General features: G+C 40.7%; 1 protein-coding gene across 1 annotated transcript in view; it reads right to left on the reverse strand.

The window, feature by feature from the left end:
* ANK3 (ankyrin 3) overlaps positions 1–18,555 on the reverse strand; it is a 164,086-nt gene that overhangs the window by 59,161 nt on the left and 86,370 nt on the right. The window contains exons 24-26 of the mRNA XM_019474926.1: positions 16,482–16,605; positions 13,367–13,469; positions 7,321–7,427 (exon numbers count right to left, since the gene is read on the reverse strand). Coding sequence (XP_019330471.1) covers positions 7,321–7,427; positions 13,367–13,469; positions 16,482–16,605 — 334 coding nt within the window. The remainder of the gene's footprint in view (positions 1–7,320; positions 7,428–13,366; positions 13,470–16,481; positions 16,606–18,555) is intronic.

Genomic DNA, 18,555 nt, shown 5'->3' on the forward strand with positions numbered 1-18,555 from the left:
CAGTCTTCAAAACCTCCTCACAGTCTCATTTGCAAGCACTCCTGATGGCTGGCAGCACGAGTGCTGGCACCATGGGTGACAGTCAGTCCAGGCTACTAAGGGCTTCAACTGATGGGGAATGAGTGAGAATGTCAAGTACATAACTTTCTTTAGGCTGCTGGCACGGCACTCTGGAGGAAATCGTGCCATTACTCCTCTGTAAAGATGACATTCATTAGCAAAAAGCGACATTAAAGAAAAATCGCATTTGCCAGTGTTACTCCAACGCACAATTTTCCATTTAATAATAGAAGGGCAAGCAATCATATTTGTAAGTGGTGAGTGGTAAAAATAAAAATTATTTTTATTAGCAAGGGAATAATGAATATTAACAAGAATAATAATTAATAGCCATGGTTTATTTCATCTACGAAATGCTGAGAAGCTGCATATGTGAATTGTTGCTGTCTTTAACAGAACAGCGACAGGAAAGTGGAGTCTCCTCCCAAGACCAAAACCAGACTTCAGCCTGTTTCAAAACTCTGCAGCAAAAATCCTTCCAATTTACAGGGATCAAAATATACAGGGCTGAACAGTTATGGGGGGTCTCCTCTGGTGCTCCAAAATACCCTCCCTTTTCCTCTGTACCATAAGCTGCTGACAGAGAATAGCTTCAGGTAGGAGATGCAATAACAGGCCAGTATCAAGAGGGACATGAGTTACCAACTCAGTCTTGATGTCAATACATTTTTTGTTTGCTCCTTCTGTATGATATGCAGACACTGACACAGCTGGCACATCTGCTGTATGGTTTCACTATTTTCAAGGCTGTTGCCAAAACTTCCAGATCTTAAGGACTAAACCTTCACATGATTAACAGGTGAATCCATTCAATTTCCTGGTTCCCTTCTGTAAACTGAACTAAGGGTAAGAGCCAATAATCCAGGGGGGTCGTGAAGATTCTTTAAAAAAGCCCCCGAATGCTCTGAAGTACGAATGGGAATTTGTGTAAACCAGTTACTTTTGCTTTTGACGCCAACAGGATATCAAAAGTAACAGCTGACGTGGATAGGCCAGGCCTGCAAATAAGCTGCGTTCGGAAGTCCGGGCGACGTGGGTGGGAAAAATCTGCACAAAAGCAGGAGTGTAATCAAAACGTTGTATTTAGTGGTCTGCAGGAGACAGGCGGGTAGGGACACAAGCTGTAAATATACGAAGCAGGACAGAAAGGTTGTCCGACTGAATTCCAGATAAAGAAATTGCTACATTGCCTTTCTTCAAACCAAATTAAAATCCATCAGTAAAGATGGGGAGGTGAAACAGCCCTCTGATATGACCCTAACCCCAATTTATCATTTCTTGTGCCCCAGACATTTTACAATACTGAAGCACGGAATAAAATTCACGATACTTCACAGTAGTTTTCATACAAATAAATTGTATCCACATTTCTCTCCTAGATAAGCACACTGTACACTAGTGAACAAATCCAAACGTTGCCACTAGGGTATCCCAGTTCCTCATATGAGGAATTGTTTCAGTGGGACAGGACCTTTGCTGAACGGCTATTCAAACGCTTTCTACAAATATTAGATCTATGTCAAAAACAATATACTCAATCTTTAAATTATGGAGTATATAAGTTATGTTAATCTTAATATTTCTAGATCACAAGATCTTAGATATCTGTAAACTCTGTGGACTGGAACACTTTTCTGTTTGCTAACAAAAGGCTGTAACAAGCAGAGATGCCAGCTCTAGAGAGCCTGGACCTTTGGTTCCCTCTCCCCTCTGCTCACTGAGCACTATTAGCCTGTCAGCATGTTTATGTTGCTTTTTCTCCCTGCAACTGCTCTATACGGTGGGTGGTGAAGGCTGATGGCAGGAGGCAGATGCCACTGAGCATGTGGAAAGGTAGGCCAATGGTTGGTCTTCAGAGCTGGCAAGGAGCCAGCTTGTGACTAGCTGTGAAGAGAGTTCAGGACAATCTATTAAAATCTACTATGAAGCAAAGTAAAATATTAAGCAGGGACCCACAGCCCTTGGTCACCAAAGGGAGAATGCTGAAAGGAATCTGTTACAATTGGTGCTTTGGTGGCCTCTTAAAAATGTGCATGGCTTTTGTCTGCAGAGAAGATGGGGCCACTTCAGACTACATGGAAGTGCGTGGGGCAGAGGGGTGGCTGGCTGGAGCATCCCTTCAGGGTTGATGCGTCAGCAGCTCTGGGGAGGCACATCTGGTCGGTGCACCACAGAGCAACGGAGAGGGGCCTCCCGGGGAGCTTGGCAAGGCTGGGCTTGGCCTGATGGCTCGGTACAAGGCAATGTTTTGGAGAGTTGCCTATCATGTACGTGATTACTAGCACATTAAGCCAGCTTATAATTAATTAAAAAAGGAGCTTTTCATCTAATGCAAAAATGCCAAAGCTTGCACTCAGATAAGATGTTTTTTCTGTATTCAAACTATTTAAATGATGCAAGTACGTCAGAGTGAATTTTCAAAAATACGTAGGCACCTAAATGAACTGACTTAAAATAATACAAAAATCAATGGAAGTTAAAACTAAGTACCTATGAAAGTCAGACCCCAAGTTCTAAGGTACATTTAGGCTGTAGATTTCAAGGTCATACAGAGACAGCCGAGTTGGTTTTGATGACAGGCATCGATACCAGTCCAGCCTTGGCAACCTGGGGCTTAGCACTGCTTATGCACACTGCTCACAGCAAGGGCAGATTAACCCTTGACAAGAGTCTATGCCCCACCACAGGAACTAGCCCATTACAGCCAGCTTTGGTGTCTACACCACACTGCAGCCTTCAGTGAAGATAAAACCTTTAGCAGATCAGCCTTTATGCATATTGCTCCCATATAAAGGTAATCGTCAACAGTGTATTAATTATTTCCTTGTTTAGTTTTCAAATTAGTAATTTACCATTTAAAACAATAATTCCAAGCAGTATTTCATGCACTTTCTATCAAAGAGATTAGTAGCTGATGCCTACTTAATGCTGCACTAATAATGGAAACTACAATATGATCTCTAAAACACAATGCTAAATGCTAATGAGCATTTCTACTTGAATACATGGGAGGGATGAGGATGTGGGCGGATGCACTACAAACATCTACACACACTCTGTGGGAAAAGAGTTAAAAAAAGAAAATAAAATGAGGATTCACAGAAAGCACAGAGTTATCACCTTGAATCATACTGGGGAAGTGGAGAGGAATAGCTGCAAAATAATTTAGAAAGCAAATGGGAAAAATTAATTTAAGATAATTAGAGGCAAGCAACAGAAAATATCAATAATAAGCGCAAAGGAAAAGTAACAATCAGAAAAATAACAAAAGCAACACATTCGAAGGCCAATTTTAGAAATTATTTGGCTTTTGTTTGGCATATCGTGACCTATGTCATATAAAATATGCTACACATGGAAAAAAATACAAAAGGAAGTGTTCATTTAATTAGTCAGCACAAGTTCATAATTTCTCCAAGAAATGCAGAAGCACATGGAGAAGAGAAAAGCATTTGCAGTTTGCTTAGGTCAACAGACAATTTATTGTAACACAACTTCTTTATTTAATTCCCAAAACATGCTCCACTGTGCCACGGAAAACCAGTTCTTGCACTTTTCTATAGCAGTTTATTTTCCAAAGTATAATGTATAAAGATATGTACGGCGGGATACTTGAAAGGAGTATCAGTCCATGCCATACATTACAACTCAAAAATGAGTTGTTCTGTGTCTACAGGAGGTTGGAGTAAACTATAATTAATCTGATATATTTCACACCTTGCAAGACTGGATTCAGTATTCCTGAGTTTCTCTATATGGAAGGCAGTGTGACACATTAATTTATTTCTTTCAGCTACAAAAACCAAGGAGTTAAAAAAGGCAACATGAGGAGAGCACACCCACATTTTAGTTCAGGGAAAGTTGCACGAATAAGCTCACATCTGAAAGCCGAAGGTCATTTTGGTGAAGGGTCTCTACCCTTCCAGAGGCCTCAAGATTCATGACACATTTCAAAGTGCTGCTTACAATGGACCCTGTTCAAAATATATGCTGGCAAAACAACTTATCTGAACTCAAAAAGAAAAACATAAAACATTATCTTGGCTTAAAAAAAGGAAAAACCAGAAGAGTCAAAATTACTGCCAACAATTCCTTCTTTCTTCCCCTTTCACTGATACATCACTGGATCTCCACATCCCGCTCCCAAAATTCCCCTTCTGCCTCAGTTAAGAAATGGGAACAAACTTTGATGCTCTCTTCTGGCGGTGGGTAAATGGGGAAAAGAGCAACCCCAGGGAGCGGACTGTAGAGGAGCTCCCCGCCACGGCACATTGCAGAGCTCGAGGGAGGACGAGGAACGCAAAAGCAGTGGGGTCAGGCCCTGGCCGCAGGGCGACCCGGACCACGAGGGCTGCTGACAGCAGGTGACCCCAGCCGGCGTACCTCTGCCTATGGCCACAGAAAGAACGGGGGAGAAAGCCGGGGGATGAAGCACTGTGAACAAGCAGAAAAGGAGTTGCTTTTCAGAAAAAGACTGGCGGAAGAGAAGTGAAAAGTCATGATCCTCTGCATATCAGATGTGCTGAGGTACTGGAAGATGTGAAGGGAACATCTGTTGATTGCCCCTAGATGAAGATAACAGGGAAAACCAAACAGTATCATATTATAATATGAGGCCACAATTGAAAAGAAAATAAACAGTGAGTGAGGGTTTTGGTTTTTTTTTTCTAACAAAGGAACTGAATCATCACAGCATCATTTCTGAGGGACTTTATCTGTCAAATGAGAAATGTGACAGGTCAAAAAAGCTGTACCTGTTTGGAGAATATTTTGGTGCTCAGATCCTCTCCCTCCCCTGCAGCCCCACAGTTTGCTCCACTGCTGCAGGTCTGCAGCCCTTCCCCTCTGGGCAGCAGCTAAGGCCACGGCTGTGTTAGCAGGGACTGATGTACAAAGGGAGCAGATCTGAAGTCGTTGATGCGAAAGATCCCATGTCCATAGAATATATGTTTTGGAGGGTTGGAACCATTACTGAGCATGCTGAAGAACTAAGGACAGATAAGTATTGTCCCAGAGGACTGGCAGGATGCAAACATCAGACCTATTATGTATCAGGATGAAAAGGAGCCAGAAAATTTTAGACCAATCGGTCTAACCCCAATTACCAGAAATATTCAGGAATAAATTATCCAACAATCAATCTATAAGGGCCTAAAGCATAATCAAGAGATTACAACTCACCTACCACCAGTCCTCAAAATAAACACAAGCCAAAATATAAGTGGCAAGAGTAACTCATGTCAAATGAATTTAACTTTCTTCTTTAACAGGGTAACTTACGCAGTGGATGTGTGGAAGTACTGTCTTGGTATTTCACAGTAGGCAATCGAGGTATAGTATAGATAAGGTAAGTGCACAATCATCTGAGAAGTTACCTCAAAAGAGATACTATCAGTGCTTTACTGTTAAACTGAAAGGAAACTTCAAGTGGAGATTTCACTGTGCTGTCCTGGGCCAGGTGTTAAGCTAATGTTTTCATTCATGATTTGAACACTGAACAGAAAGAAGGTCTGAAAAGTCTTTGGAAAATAGGATCAGAATTAAAAGCTATGTTGCTAAAATGGAAAAAGGGTCTGGAACCAATAAACTGAAATACAGTAAAGGCAAACACAAACAGAGGGAAGAAACCAAACACATAAGCACAAAACAAAGAAAAATAATGAGACTGCAGAATTTGAGAAAAGAACCAAGAAATTCTAGCAGATCACAAACATCCGTCAACAGAAACTGCAGTTACCGAAATGATAATTTTCACTGCGGGATTTCTTAAGATTAGGTGTGTCATGTGTCAGACCAAAGAGGTAGCGATCCTGTCCTAGCCAGTACTGGTGACATGTCTTTGGGAGTTTGGTGCCCAAACTGGCTTAGAAAGAAGCTATCATTGAAGAGAGGAGAGCCAGGGGACAGCAGCAAGAATGCACTGAAATGTGGAAAGCACCACCTGGGAGGATCTGGGACATTTTGGTCTATGAAAGAGAGGATTACATGTCTTCCAAGATATAAACCATTGTTAAGAGACTAGTGAGGTATTGTTCTCCATGACTACTATGGATATGACAAGAAATAGGCCTAATCTGTAGGAAAGAGGTTTTAAGTTGAATATCAGGGAAAGAAATATCATAACAAGGGATAGTGAACTACTGAAGCTGGGGGACTATAGAATCTCTTATTTTTAGTGACTATGAAGAAATGAAACATATTTCAGGAATGGCTTGACTACATTTTATCCTGCTGTCATGCAAATGGGTGGACTACCAGCTCTCTGAGGTCCTTTGCTGACATACCTTTCCACGATAACCAGCAGACTTCAGCTTTTCACGCTGCACTTCTTGACATTTCAAATCTAGCATTGACCACATGCAGTGTTTTATCAGCTCAGGACCCAAAAATCCACCGTTGTATAGTTCTGTTCAGCAGAAGCAAGTACTTACATGTATTGTGGGACTGCAGTTTTAGATTTGTGGGACTTGCTGTTATTTTGGAACTGCAATCTTTTGGTATGTGCTGCACTCATTTTCGTTATAAGAATGTAATTAGTCATAAAATGGGGAAGTAAATTAAAAAGGATATGAAATTTTATGTCCTGATCTAGAAAATTAAACAACAAATATTTATACTAGACAATCTTATATGCAATGATTCCTTTCAGTTGCACATATATTTGTAAATTTTTAAAATATGCATTCAAACATTACTATTATTGCATTTAAATCAAGTCTGTGTGGTACTGTCAAGAAGCATCACAACTACAGTGATGACATAAGTAAATGAATAGTATCACTAAAGTCAAACTACAGATATTGCAGAATAGGCAGGAGTTTGGAGGTATAAGTAAAACAAGAATTTAAATTAAAGCCCCACGTTTTTTCCTCTATGAAAGAACAGAAGGCATAACATTATATCTCTGATTTTGTATTCCAAATAATTTAATACAATTCAAACAAAATCACCTTATGACACTTAAAAACAAAGCATAAGCAACAGAAAAAGCAAAACAGGACTGTTAAAGAGAAGCCTGTGGAATTACAGTGTTTTGGCATTCAGAATATTTAAGTGCAGAAGCAAGTTTTCAGTTTGATATGCAAGAATTTAGACTGACTCCTGTTATTAAGCACCCTCATTGAAGTCAGTGTGAATTTTGCCACTGGCTTCAACTGGAGCAGGAATAGGCGTGTTACCAGCCATTACAGCAGGCTGTATTCTTCAGCTAACAATACACTTCCACATTTAAAGATAAAGGAAATCTCTTAAGTGACCTACCCAGAATGGATGGGACTTGAAACAAGGTTAACATTGTCCAAGGTGTCTGCAGCCCAGCTATAGTGTCTGAGAGAATCAGAATCAAACTCCCTTTGAAACGTCAGGTGCTTAAAAACATAATAAAAAAAGATAAATTGAAATTTAAAATTAACATGAAAAACACTTGTCTTAAATACAAGCTTGTTAATATAATTCTATTAAATTTAGATCTGGACCCTTTCGACATGACAGTGCTGATATCCCAGGTGTTAAATTACTGGAAATCCCATAACAGAAACATGGAATCCACAGACAAATTAATCCTACATATCTTCAAACTTTCTTTTTGCCCGCTTTTCCCACTTCCTTCAGTTACAACTACGCCTCTCTCCAATCTTTACTTAATATGTGCAATGTTAAAAACATTGGAAAAAATATTACCATTTCTACTGCAATCATACACCATGTAAACAGGCAGTATAATATTCCCCCACAGAAAATGCCATTGGATAGATCCTTGTTCAAGCAGAACCTGTGAATAACTTCACTGAGAGTTTAACTGAAGCTGTGAATGCATGACCAAGCTCCCGGTGGGAGGAGAGTTTAGTTTGTCTTTATACACGTACAACTAACATGAACACTTTCCTGGAGTGCCACCGTCCCTACTCACCTCTATAAAAATAGCTTTAACCCTGTGAAGCGCTGGCACACTGGTGCTATAATTAACTGCCCCATCTGACAGACATTGAGGCGTAATTTGTTTCTCGCTGCTGCCCATGGACATGCGCATGCACACTCATGGGTCCTGTGCCCCACAACAAGGTCTCACTCTATAAATCCTTTTATCTGTATAGCAAAGCCATTCCAGTAAAATATTCTTTTTTCTTTCCTTGTTTCTTTTTTCCTAGGAAATTAAACAAATGAAATACTGTATGCCCATATTTCCAGGGTCATATGAAGCTTCTAAACAATTTAAGAAGCACTGTCAGAAGTTACATCAATAAAACTAAGTCAAGAAGCTGTCATGCAATACACAAGACTATCTTCACCAAAGATGGTGTTAAAGATGTCACTGTTTCCTCTAAGTAGGTTGTTTTCTGCTTACAGGCAAATACATCTAGAGACAACAGAGTCTGTGAAGACTAAAAACTTAAAGGCTGTTTTCAAATTAAATTCTGTGGGCCGAGCACACACTTCTACACAGGGAAGTTTTATTATTCCCACCTTTTTTTTTTTAGGTACTGACACACAGAGGTAGTGCAAATGAATTATTTTGAATGGAAATATCAGCATTAGTAGTAAATCTAGCAAAGTCATAAACACACAAAAATACTTCTGTTGAGAAGCTTCTACAAGATAAGCAAGCAGATAGTGCTCTGTTGTTGGCCAGAACCTACAACCCTCCCATCGCTCTGGGGTTTCCAGAAAACTTCTCTCTTTAGACATTTCTTTTTTTTCAGATGAGCGTCCCAGGTTTCCTTCCAAAAACCATCGACATGATAATTTACTGCCAATCAATAGAAACATCTGCAGGGTACAACTTTGCTCTGTCATCTGTCCAACACTGTAGCACATGGCTTGATGCCTCCTTCTTTTGCTACCTTATCTCTTTTATTAGGATCTTTCATTAAGATACGTACTTTACGCCTGATGGCTCAAGCACGGACAACAACAACAACAAGGGGCAAACTTGCATATGTTAAACACCAAAATACACATCGGACATAAAAGATAAAATGAATGCCATTAAAACAATTGCAATTAAGCAACGGCAGCGGCTTTAATTAGGACCATTTTGAAAAATGTATCATAATTTAGTTTAATGAAGACAGTTTTCTGACTCTTTCTGATAGAACACTAGGGATTCTCCTACATTTCCCTGAAGAGCCCGCAGTTTAGGCAGTAAAGCCATCGCTGTGGATTTCAGCTATTCCAAGTGATCTAACTTCGTAAGAGCTCATACTGAGTACATTATTACTTTTGATACCAAACAGCCTAAGATCCAGACAGTTGGTCTCAGAAGTTGTAAAAATTTAGATAAACAAAAATAAATGTATTCCCTTGCTCAGTAATTAACATTATCATCAAAAATAGGACAAAACAAAGAAACATAACGTGTTAAAAAGAACAACACAATTTAGTGTTTGTCGTTCAAATGCCCGCTAAGCCGTAACAGTGTCACTGCACTGAGGTCCAGGCATGCACCAGGACACGTACATCAACAAATAAAATGTGGGATCATGTTTGCTGTAACAGAAGAAAAATGCTAAAGTTCCTTCAGCAGTGTGATACAGAAAACTAAATGTAGGGCCACATAATTTCCAAGGAAATACCACCCCTCTAAAACAATCTATGCTAGACAGAGGTGCTACTATGCTCACCAAGTTGCTGTAGGTTTGCTTACACGCATACATAGGTTTCCTTGGACTATTCCTTTGTCCTGAGATACTGTCTGTGTATCAGGTGACTACATTTTTTGATGCATTCCTTTCTGACAAAGTGCACTCAAACAGATCTTTTGGACATATTTACAGCCAGCAAAAGCACAAAGCCTGCAGCCAGTAATTCTGGCAGAGAAACAGAGTAGGAAAAGCTAATAGCTGGACACATGCATCTTACACACAGCACACATCTGTTGATCTCATTTTGTCAGTCTGTTGAGGTACTGGATTTTCCAGGCAGGCAAAAAAATCTTCCTGTGTAAGTTGCAATATAAGCAGTCCAGAAGATGGTACATCATCAGTGACGTCAAATCACAGGATTCATCCTGTGTTTGGTCAGGTCCCAGTGTTCCCTCCCTGGACTACGGGAGATTAAATATGCATTGCTAAGGGGTGTGGCATCATTAGATGCAAATGCACGTATAAAAATACTGATGGTTCTGCTGGCAAGGATCCTGCTGGCTGCATAACTGAATATCCAGGCTGTGTAATATCAGAGTTCAGCAAACAGAAGAATTTATGCTTCCTCTCAGATGAATTTATTCAGACAGAAGAGATTCAGCAAGCTGCTATGTAACGGACAGCCTGATTCATCCTGCCTTCGGCTGATTAAATTCAGAGGCTGATGTAAATTATTCCATGGAGAAAGTCATTTGGATTTGGTCTGAGTTGCTGCATCCATGGTAATGCACCAGGACACAGAAATTTTAACTTTGCTCCAGCCAGGTTAGGAGACACAGTATGGCCTAGACTCAGACTTCCCTGTTGAACAGGGTCACCAATAAACCACCGAATGCAAACAATGGAGAATACCTTGACTTCTCAGGGAATTATTAGAAACTCTTCTCTAATACCCAACGTGTCATGCTGGCAGTCAGGTTCAGTAAAGACTGGTTTCAAACTTTCCTCGTTTGACTCTTTTTAGACTCCCAAGTCTCCCAGTGATCTTGGGGAGGGTTGGCCGCAGGATCTTCTATTTTAACCTGATCAAGAGGTTGACAAATGCCCCCTACTCTTTTATATACTTATATTCGTAATAAAATTAATTCCCTTTACTCTGAGACTTTGCTGTTGCCATGAACTCCAGATGGGTCTGAGCTTTACAAAAGAAGAGAAACAGAATGTGCAGATAGGCAATGGCTCATTCCTTCGAAGTAGTATGATACCCCTAAACAGCCTTAACTCCTATCGGTTTCCAGATGGACTTCTGGGATATTAGTTTTGACCCACAATGATCTTTGTTCCTGTGAATCCCATTGTTGGATCACAAGGTGTTTTTTTTCCCTGGCTTTCTATTGCCGTAGCAGAGATTATCTACAAAACCGGTAATGTACAGAGGGAGGGATGGGAATAAGAGAGGAAGGGGTATTCTCCATCTCCCAAATGCACTCCTCCCGCTTCAGCCAAAGAGCTGTAAAGCTTATCATCATAGGTTCGGGCTGGGCTGAAGAACACAGGAATTCCAGAGGATGGATATATTTTTTGTCAGGACTTTGAGGTTTGCAGAAGCCATAGCAGAAAATTGTAGCTGGGCTCCCTTTTTCATGAAGATAGTTTGTTGCTTAACTGTCGTTTGTTTTTCAGGGGATCATGGTTTTACTAACCTCTCAAGACAGGACCGACATTTTTTTCCACGACCACCTTCACCATTCCTGATCCCCTCCTGGACTTGAGAAACCTGAAGTTTGTCTAGAGGATTAAGATTAGGATAACATTTACAACTAGACTGTCAGCCAGGCCTCCAGCCTGGCTTCATTTTACGTGACAAATTTGGACCAGCGCTGAACTGCGAAAATTGCACAATCATTGCTGGACAAAAACTGGAGTCACGGAAATATGAAGACTATAAATGCAATGAAAACAGCCTACACTACTGCTCAGCACCAGCACTGGAAGGTTTTCATATTTGTTGCCTTCTCAGCTCAAGAGCCAGCACTGCAAGAGATCCTCCAGAAAGCAGAAGTCCATGACCACTTGTAGCAAATATGAAGTTTGCCGTAAAGTAGAGCTCCTGTACATGATGTGGTGTCACTGCAACACCTCCATGTACAGATAGTAATTCTTATTTTTCTAGTGGAATTTTGTAATACAAAACAGGTTAATGGTGCACGCTTTGAACAATGTTCTTTAGGAGTTATTCACTATAGTGCTGGTTTTAAGTCTTGTTATTTGATCAACATGTACCCTAGTTGCTAAATCAATGCCATCTACTTTGATGGTAATCACAAAAATGGCCAGAATCATAAAACTATGTAATATGTTCTCAGACTGAAGAGCCTTCCTCTCCTCTGAAATTTCCATCATATCAAGAAGACTTAATGAAGGCTTAGGAGTAGGAAGTGTCAGAGTAACTTTAGGTTCTCAGCCCTGAAATATAATTTTTTGTCCCCAGTGCCAGTAGTTGCAGATTTTATTTTCTGACTTCAAAACAAAAGCAACAAAATTACTGCTATGCAATGTTCAGAAACTCTCCCTAGCTGGCTGTTGCAAAGGTTATTGGAGGTTTACAGCATTTCACGTTAAAGTAACAACGTAATAATAAACATTCAGTTGCTAAAGAGAGAATCCAGTTTCTGCCATTGTCATAATGCTTCCAAAACTGTGTGCAAAAGTTGTAGTAAAACTGGATAATTTATACTACACTAGAATTTACAGACTAATACAATCAAGGTTTAAAATGCTTGAGTCCTGCTCTGTGGACCCTTTCCCCCATGAAAGCATCCTCTGTGATCAATAACACCCTGTGCAGGATTACTTGCCACTGCCGAGAGGTACCTCTGTGAAAACGGCAGCAGAAAACCTCTGTTTCATTACAATCCACCTAATGCTCTTCCAGGACATAAACAACAGTTCCACTCCACAGTCCTTTAATTCCCAATTAAAGATTTCTATGTGAATTTTCATTCAGCTTCCTAGCAGATCTCTGGCTTCTGTGTATCAAGAAACTCTTGAGTAATTCAGTTAGATCTGAAAATCTGAAGCAAGTCTACCAAGCAAAATACTGAGGAACTCACAAACAAAGCATACAGTACCCTATCGTCTCCAGCATTAGGTTTTAGGAAGACTTTCCCACGCTATAATCAAGTCAAAAGATTCTGCTTTTGTTGTATTGGTCATTGCACAAACGTTTGGAAGATACATAAACCGGTTAGTGCATAATAGCTTAATCTTTACAAGGCCGAATTCTTCCCAAGGGTGGAAAAACAAGGACAGCAGTTGGAGTCCCCTCCATGTGGACAGAACGGGTGAACATAAACCCCAGGCTATACAGTACAGACAAAGGTTGTTTAATGTAAAACATATTGCTCCCAGCTTATCAAAGCACTCTAAGGATGCACGTAACGTTAAGCTCACAGATGCTCCCATTGACTTCAACAGACAACCTCATACTCAGAAACGTAACTGGTCCCTTAAAGACTCTTTTGGTTTGGGACCCCATCACCCCATCTCTTGCAGGATCAAAACCACAATGTGGTAAACCCATGATTTCTCTCAGCTCCTCTCTTCTCCCTTTTCAATAGTTAAGAGAGTAGCGATAATCTCTGCAAGCATGGCTGAGTGCTGCAGACTGTCATCCCCTATAAATACGAAGCATGAATACCTAGTGGCAGAGACAGAGCACATACCTGATCCTTTGCTGGGACCAGCAGCTCTTCAATCATCATGCTGTCTCGGGCATAAGAACTTCTGTTCAGCGTGTAGGACCTATCCGAACTGAAGGAGCGGAGGCTGTTGTATTTACCATTTATCATAGAAAGTGCAGATGACAATGAGATGAACAAAAAATAAAAATAAAAAAATTAATACATGCAACTTCCAGGGACAGCATAAGATGGCAAAATATACATAATCTGTGAAATAAATACAAGGGAAAAAATGGAACAATAAGTATTTGACTGTAGTTAAATATCCCCTTCCCTACAATACACGAGCAATATCACAACAGATATTTACTGATTTGGCAGTAATGCCGTGGTTTTAGAATAAATCTAGAAAAGTGTATTCAAGTATTTAGATTAACTTTGATAAATGTCTTCACGCCCTAATCCTGAAAGGAGACCCATGAGGGCAGCTCCCGGGGGAGCTGTGCGTAGGTTACAGCGCCTGCCCATATGGCTCAGATTGCTGAAGCAGGTTTAACTAAGAGCAACTCTTATGTCTTTCTGTTCTCTTTGTGGCTGAACCACTTTTGACTTTGTTACAAACACCCTAGTTATTCCTTCAGTTAGAAAAAAGGATAATAATTTTGAAATGAAAGAAGAAAGAAAAGAAATTTGCTTATTGATGATTAAATACAGATTCCAATGCTTTGGGGATTATTTTGTGCATATTAGACTATTTAGAAATAACTGATCACTCTGAACGTGTTGCAATTAAATCAATGTGGGAGTGTGTTACACTTAACCCTGGAAGATACATTATGGTATGTGCTAAAAACATGCTGCAGGCCTAGACATGCTTGCTACGTGACAAAAAATGAAGTAGTAAAAAACGTGAATTAATAAAAAGCAACATCCAACAACATATTACACTTTTGAACTAGCAACACTTTTCAGACTCAAAATTCTACAACTCGTTTCATGCATTTTGTAGTTGTTAATTGAACTTTTCTAGTCCTCTAGCACACGTTCCTCCTTGTGCTGGAAGCAGAACTGGGATCTTAATTACACACTGTAGGCATACGTTAAGCAGACTTTTACATGATAAAGGGCATAAAGAAATCAAGTTATATTTGTTATAACAGAGGGATATTCTCTAAGGCTGAGCCCACCCTCCCCCCCAAAAATAAAAGCATGTCATTTTCCAGTGCTGAATAAAATGAAGATGAGCAATGGCAGCAGCAGAAAGATGTAACACGATGCCATGCCTTCTTACCTGACTTTTGGACTAAAGCAATTTACAGTGGAAAAGAAACAGGAGAAATAGAAAGCAAAGAATCAGACGGGAAAAGCAAGATGTTATGGCTGGATGGCTTACATATTTAATGTGTTTATTTCTTAATGTTACACTCAGAATCAGTAGTAAGATACATCCACAGAATACTTTTTGCTAAATAAAATACTTCACAGGAAAAACGCTGTATTTGTCTCCTCTGAGCATAACATGTGCAATGTAAAAAATGAGTTACGCAGCAACAAATAGTAATGGCACTGCTAAAATCAGAAGCATGGGAATATTAGATTTCTCTCAAAAAAAGATAAAATGAGGTTGAACCCTCATATCTACCTAAGAGATCTTGACTGTGAAATTCTGCTCTCCCACTTGCACAGTGGGAATTTAGACATGTGCGGGAAGAGTACTGTAATGAGTAAAAGGTGTCCTGTAAATCAGTGCCCAGCTCTGTACACAAAGTGCACTCCCTCTCCACCATCACCGCAGTACTTCAGACCTGACCACATCTGATAGTGCTGTACGATGACCTTGCTCACGCCAACTTGTGTTTAAAAGCAGCATGTCAGCTTTGTTAATTAAGTTTACAAAGACACAAGATTCTCCCTTCAGATCTGTTTTGCTGATTTTCTAGCTAATGGACTATTTAAACGCATTTTGGCATTCCTTGTGAATGTATTATTACATAAATACTTATTAACTTACCTAAAAATTGTAAGTGAAGCAAAACATGGCTGGGCACTACTGAAGAGCAAATTTGCACCGCATGCTTGCATTTCTAATGTGACCATAACAAACAAGACTGAAGGGTAGACATCTAAACTTTACCTTATGTGAGTTGCCATTCACTGTTAGACAATGAACTCACTTTTTAAAACAGATCTTTAAACTACAGCATCGGAAAAAGTCCTCAGGGCTCCAGCTTATGAGGTTTAATTATTAGCTTCAGTACGATTCAACTGTCAGTAAATACATTGCAAATCCACAACTGTGGAAGTAATCTCTGCTCATACAGCTTTAATTGTTTTGAGCAATGCACAGTGCAGGCTTCAGCAAGATTCAAAAATGAAATCTAAAACGCTGATCTAGAAACACTGGGGTTGAAATCAACATTAGTCAGATATTATATTCAGTTTACAGTATTTTATCAGGTTCGCAGAAACTTTGGCCTGTTTTCTGTAACACGTAATCCATCCCCTGTCAAATGAAACCCTACAACAAATTTAGGGTACGCCTGCTTTTTTTTGGGGAGCATTTTTCTTTAATATTGGCTGTCTCGGTTGGATTACTCACTAGCACCTTTAAAGAAATAAAAGCACCAAAATAGCAAAATGAGTGTCATTCAGTTTTTCTGGCATTTACATTCTTCAGCTAAATTAGTCCATTAAGGAATACTCTAATGTGAGTATCAATCTGACCAGCAGTAGTGAAAAGAAACCTGTTTTTACTGGCTGGGGGGGGGGGGGTTTTTTTGCCCTGGTCACCACCGAACACACCCAGCAGTAGTGAAAAGAAACCTGTTTTTACTGGCTGTTCTATGTCAGTGTTTCTAGACGTTGCAAACTGCTAGCAAAGAAGTGCCTTGGAGATGTTCAGAGCACGAGCAGATACCAGAAAAAGTGAAAGTTAGTTTTCTGTATCATTGCCGTAAGAAGCCAACATGAATAAAGAATATGAAATAAAACTGCAGTGAACATATGCTTTAAAGGCGCAGTATTACCGTAACACGGAAGTACACCCCCCCTACTTTCTTTCGAAATAGACTCCAGCTTTGTGTGAAAGAGCGCGCTTGGTTTGCAAAAACTTGTAACTGTGGTGACAGGCAAACAGGAGAAACAGCAAATACAATACCTGGCGGAGCGGGCTCCCAGGCTAAAGCCCATGTATCCTTCAGCAGGCAAAGAATCATCTCCCAACTCTTTCAGATCCTGGGGTCCGAGGTATTTGTCCGTATCACCTGTCATTGCATCCTCACCTGCCAGTACAAAAGCCAGGCTGAAATCAGAAGCTACGTGTATTGTAGATGTTTGTGTGCTTAGTAAGTTATAACGCCCTTCTCCGCTGGCCAACAAGGAATCAATCCCGTCACCCCCACTTTCCCTACGGCTCTTTCCATGTAGTATGTCAATTATCCACCCTCTGAACGGGCCTGAGAAAATAATTTTATTGGGGCAAACGTAAGAAGCAAAACTCCACCTTCACGTAAATCCAATAAAGTTATATGAGGGATGACTTTTGCCCAACCGTTTAAGCAAGCTAAAGGGTTCTTCCGTACTTTGCACCGTCGCACTCACTTTTGCTTTCCTTACCAAAAAGCCCGAGCTGACAAACTGAAGTTAGGTTATTCTATATGCAAAAAACCCCCCAAAACCCCACTTGGCTGCGAGAGACAGCCTGGCTGCCCACCAGTACTGAGAAGTGCAGCAAGCTTGAATGGACGCCGAGTAAAAGAAGAGGCCTGCCTTCCACCTTAGGTCTTTCTCAGTAACTTTCGCAAGTTCGAATGTAAAAGGGGATTTTTTTATTTTTTTAATGAACTGCTTCACACTCCCAGGTTGATTTTCTGAAGGCAAGTACTTCATGAAGCCTCTTCACCGCGCGGCTAGCGGGGGCGAGGGCAGGGCTCCGGCGCAGCCCCGCGGGGGCAGAACAAAGCCCGCGCCGAGCCAGCGCTGCCGGCCGGAGGGTCCGACGGGCAGCCGAAACCCACCGAAGCCGCGCGGTTAACCCTTCGGAAAACGCCAGGCGTGCGGGACGCGGACATCGACAGAGAAGGAGAGGATTAGCTTTTTTAGAGAAAACGGAAGAAGGAAAGTTAAATCTTCGGAGAGGAGGGCAGATGCCGCAAAGGGTTAACGGAGCAGCTCACTCTCGCTAGCGGCATTTGCATACCATTACATCATGCAAACCTACATTCCTGCATTGACAGAGCAAGTCCAAAATATGCCTTTTGCGGTTGCAGGATTTTTTTTCCCCTGCTCCCTCAACAACACAGAGCAGAGCGAGCTCCCAGTAAGCTCATTACTTGCCGACGTTCGCGCTCTCCTCCTTTGTTGTGAACGCATTTTAGGTGTGTAAAAGTTGCACAACTTAAAGAGAAGTTTAACAGCGTGTTCGCGAAGGTAAGTGACTCCGCAAGCCCAGCTATACGTTTCCCACTTTCATTCAAGGAGTTCAGACTAGTTTCCATTCACTTAACTCGGGCAACCACAGGCGAGCTCTGGTTTTAAACTAACAATCAATTCTAAAAATACCCCTTCAGCTACTGCTTTGCAAACGGCAAACAAACAGACCAACTTTCTCCTCCAGCCGAGCAACAACCCGTATTTTAAGCAACAGTTTAAAAGCTAAAATGTTCATAATACACCAGAAAGCATTCAAAAAAACCAGAAACATAAACATTATATATTAAGTTAAACTTTAAAAAGTCTTACTGTTTTGGAAAGCCATTTTCACCAGTCTGGTCTATAAGAATTTTTTCCCTGACGTTTCCAAGAATTCCTATTAGTCCTATTAGTCCTTAAGCAGTGATTTAGAGTTAATCTCCAAACCAGCACAAGCAAACTAATCCCTGTGGGTCATACTCGCTTTCCACACAACAACTGAGATCTTCTTAACATCTTGATCTCTTCGGATGTGTTTTAGGACATGTGCATCTTTGTCCTGACAACTCAGATCAAAGTTCTTTGCAAATATGAAACAAAATGAAAAATAATGACTACAGTTGGAAAAAAAAATCCCCTTTTAATCACTCTGCAGACATCCCTTTAAAGCTTCTGCTGATTGGATTACAGCCTCCCTTGGCAAGCCTCTCGACTGGTGACATAAACGCAGGCACTCCAGTTATTTGTATGTAAATAGGGGTGCTGCGAGGGTGTAGTTTTTCTGTAACTGGATGCCGGGGCCGAGCAGGGAGCGCGTGGCT

Source organism: Aptenodytes forsteri, unplaced genomic scaffold (genome assembly GCF_000699145.1).
Source record: "Aptenodytes forsteri isolate BGI_AS27 unplaced genomic scaffold, ASM69914v1 Scaffold349, whole genome shotgun sequence".
Taxonomy (NCBI): Eukaryota; Metazoa; Chordata; class Aves; order Sphenisciformes; family Spheniscidae; genus Aptenodytes; species Aptenodytes forsteri.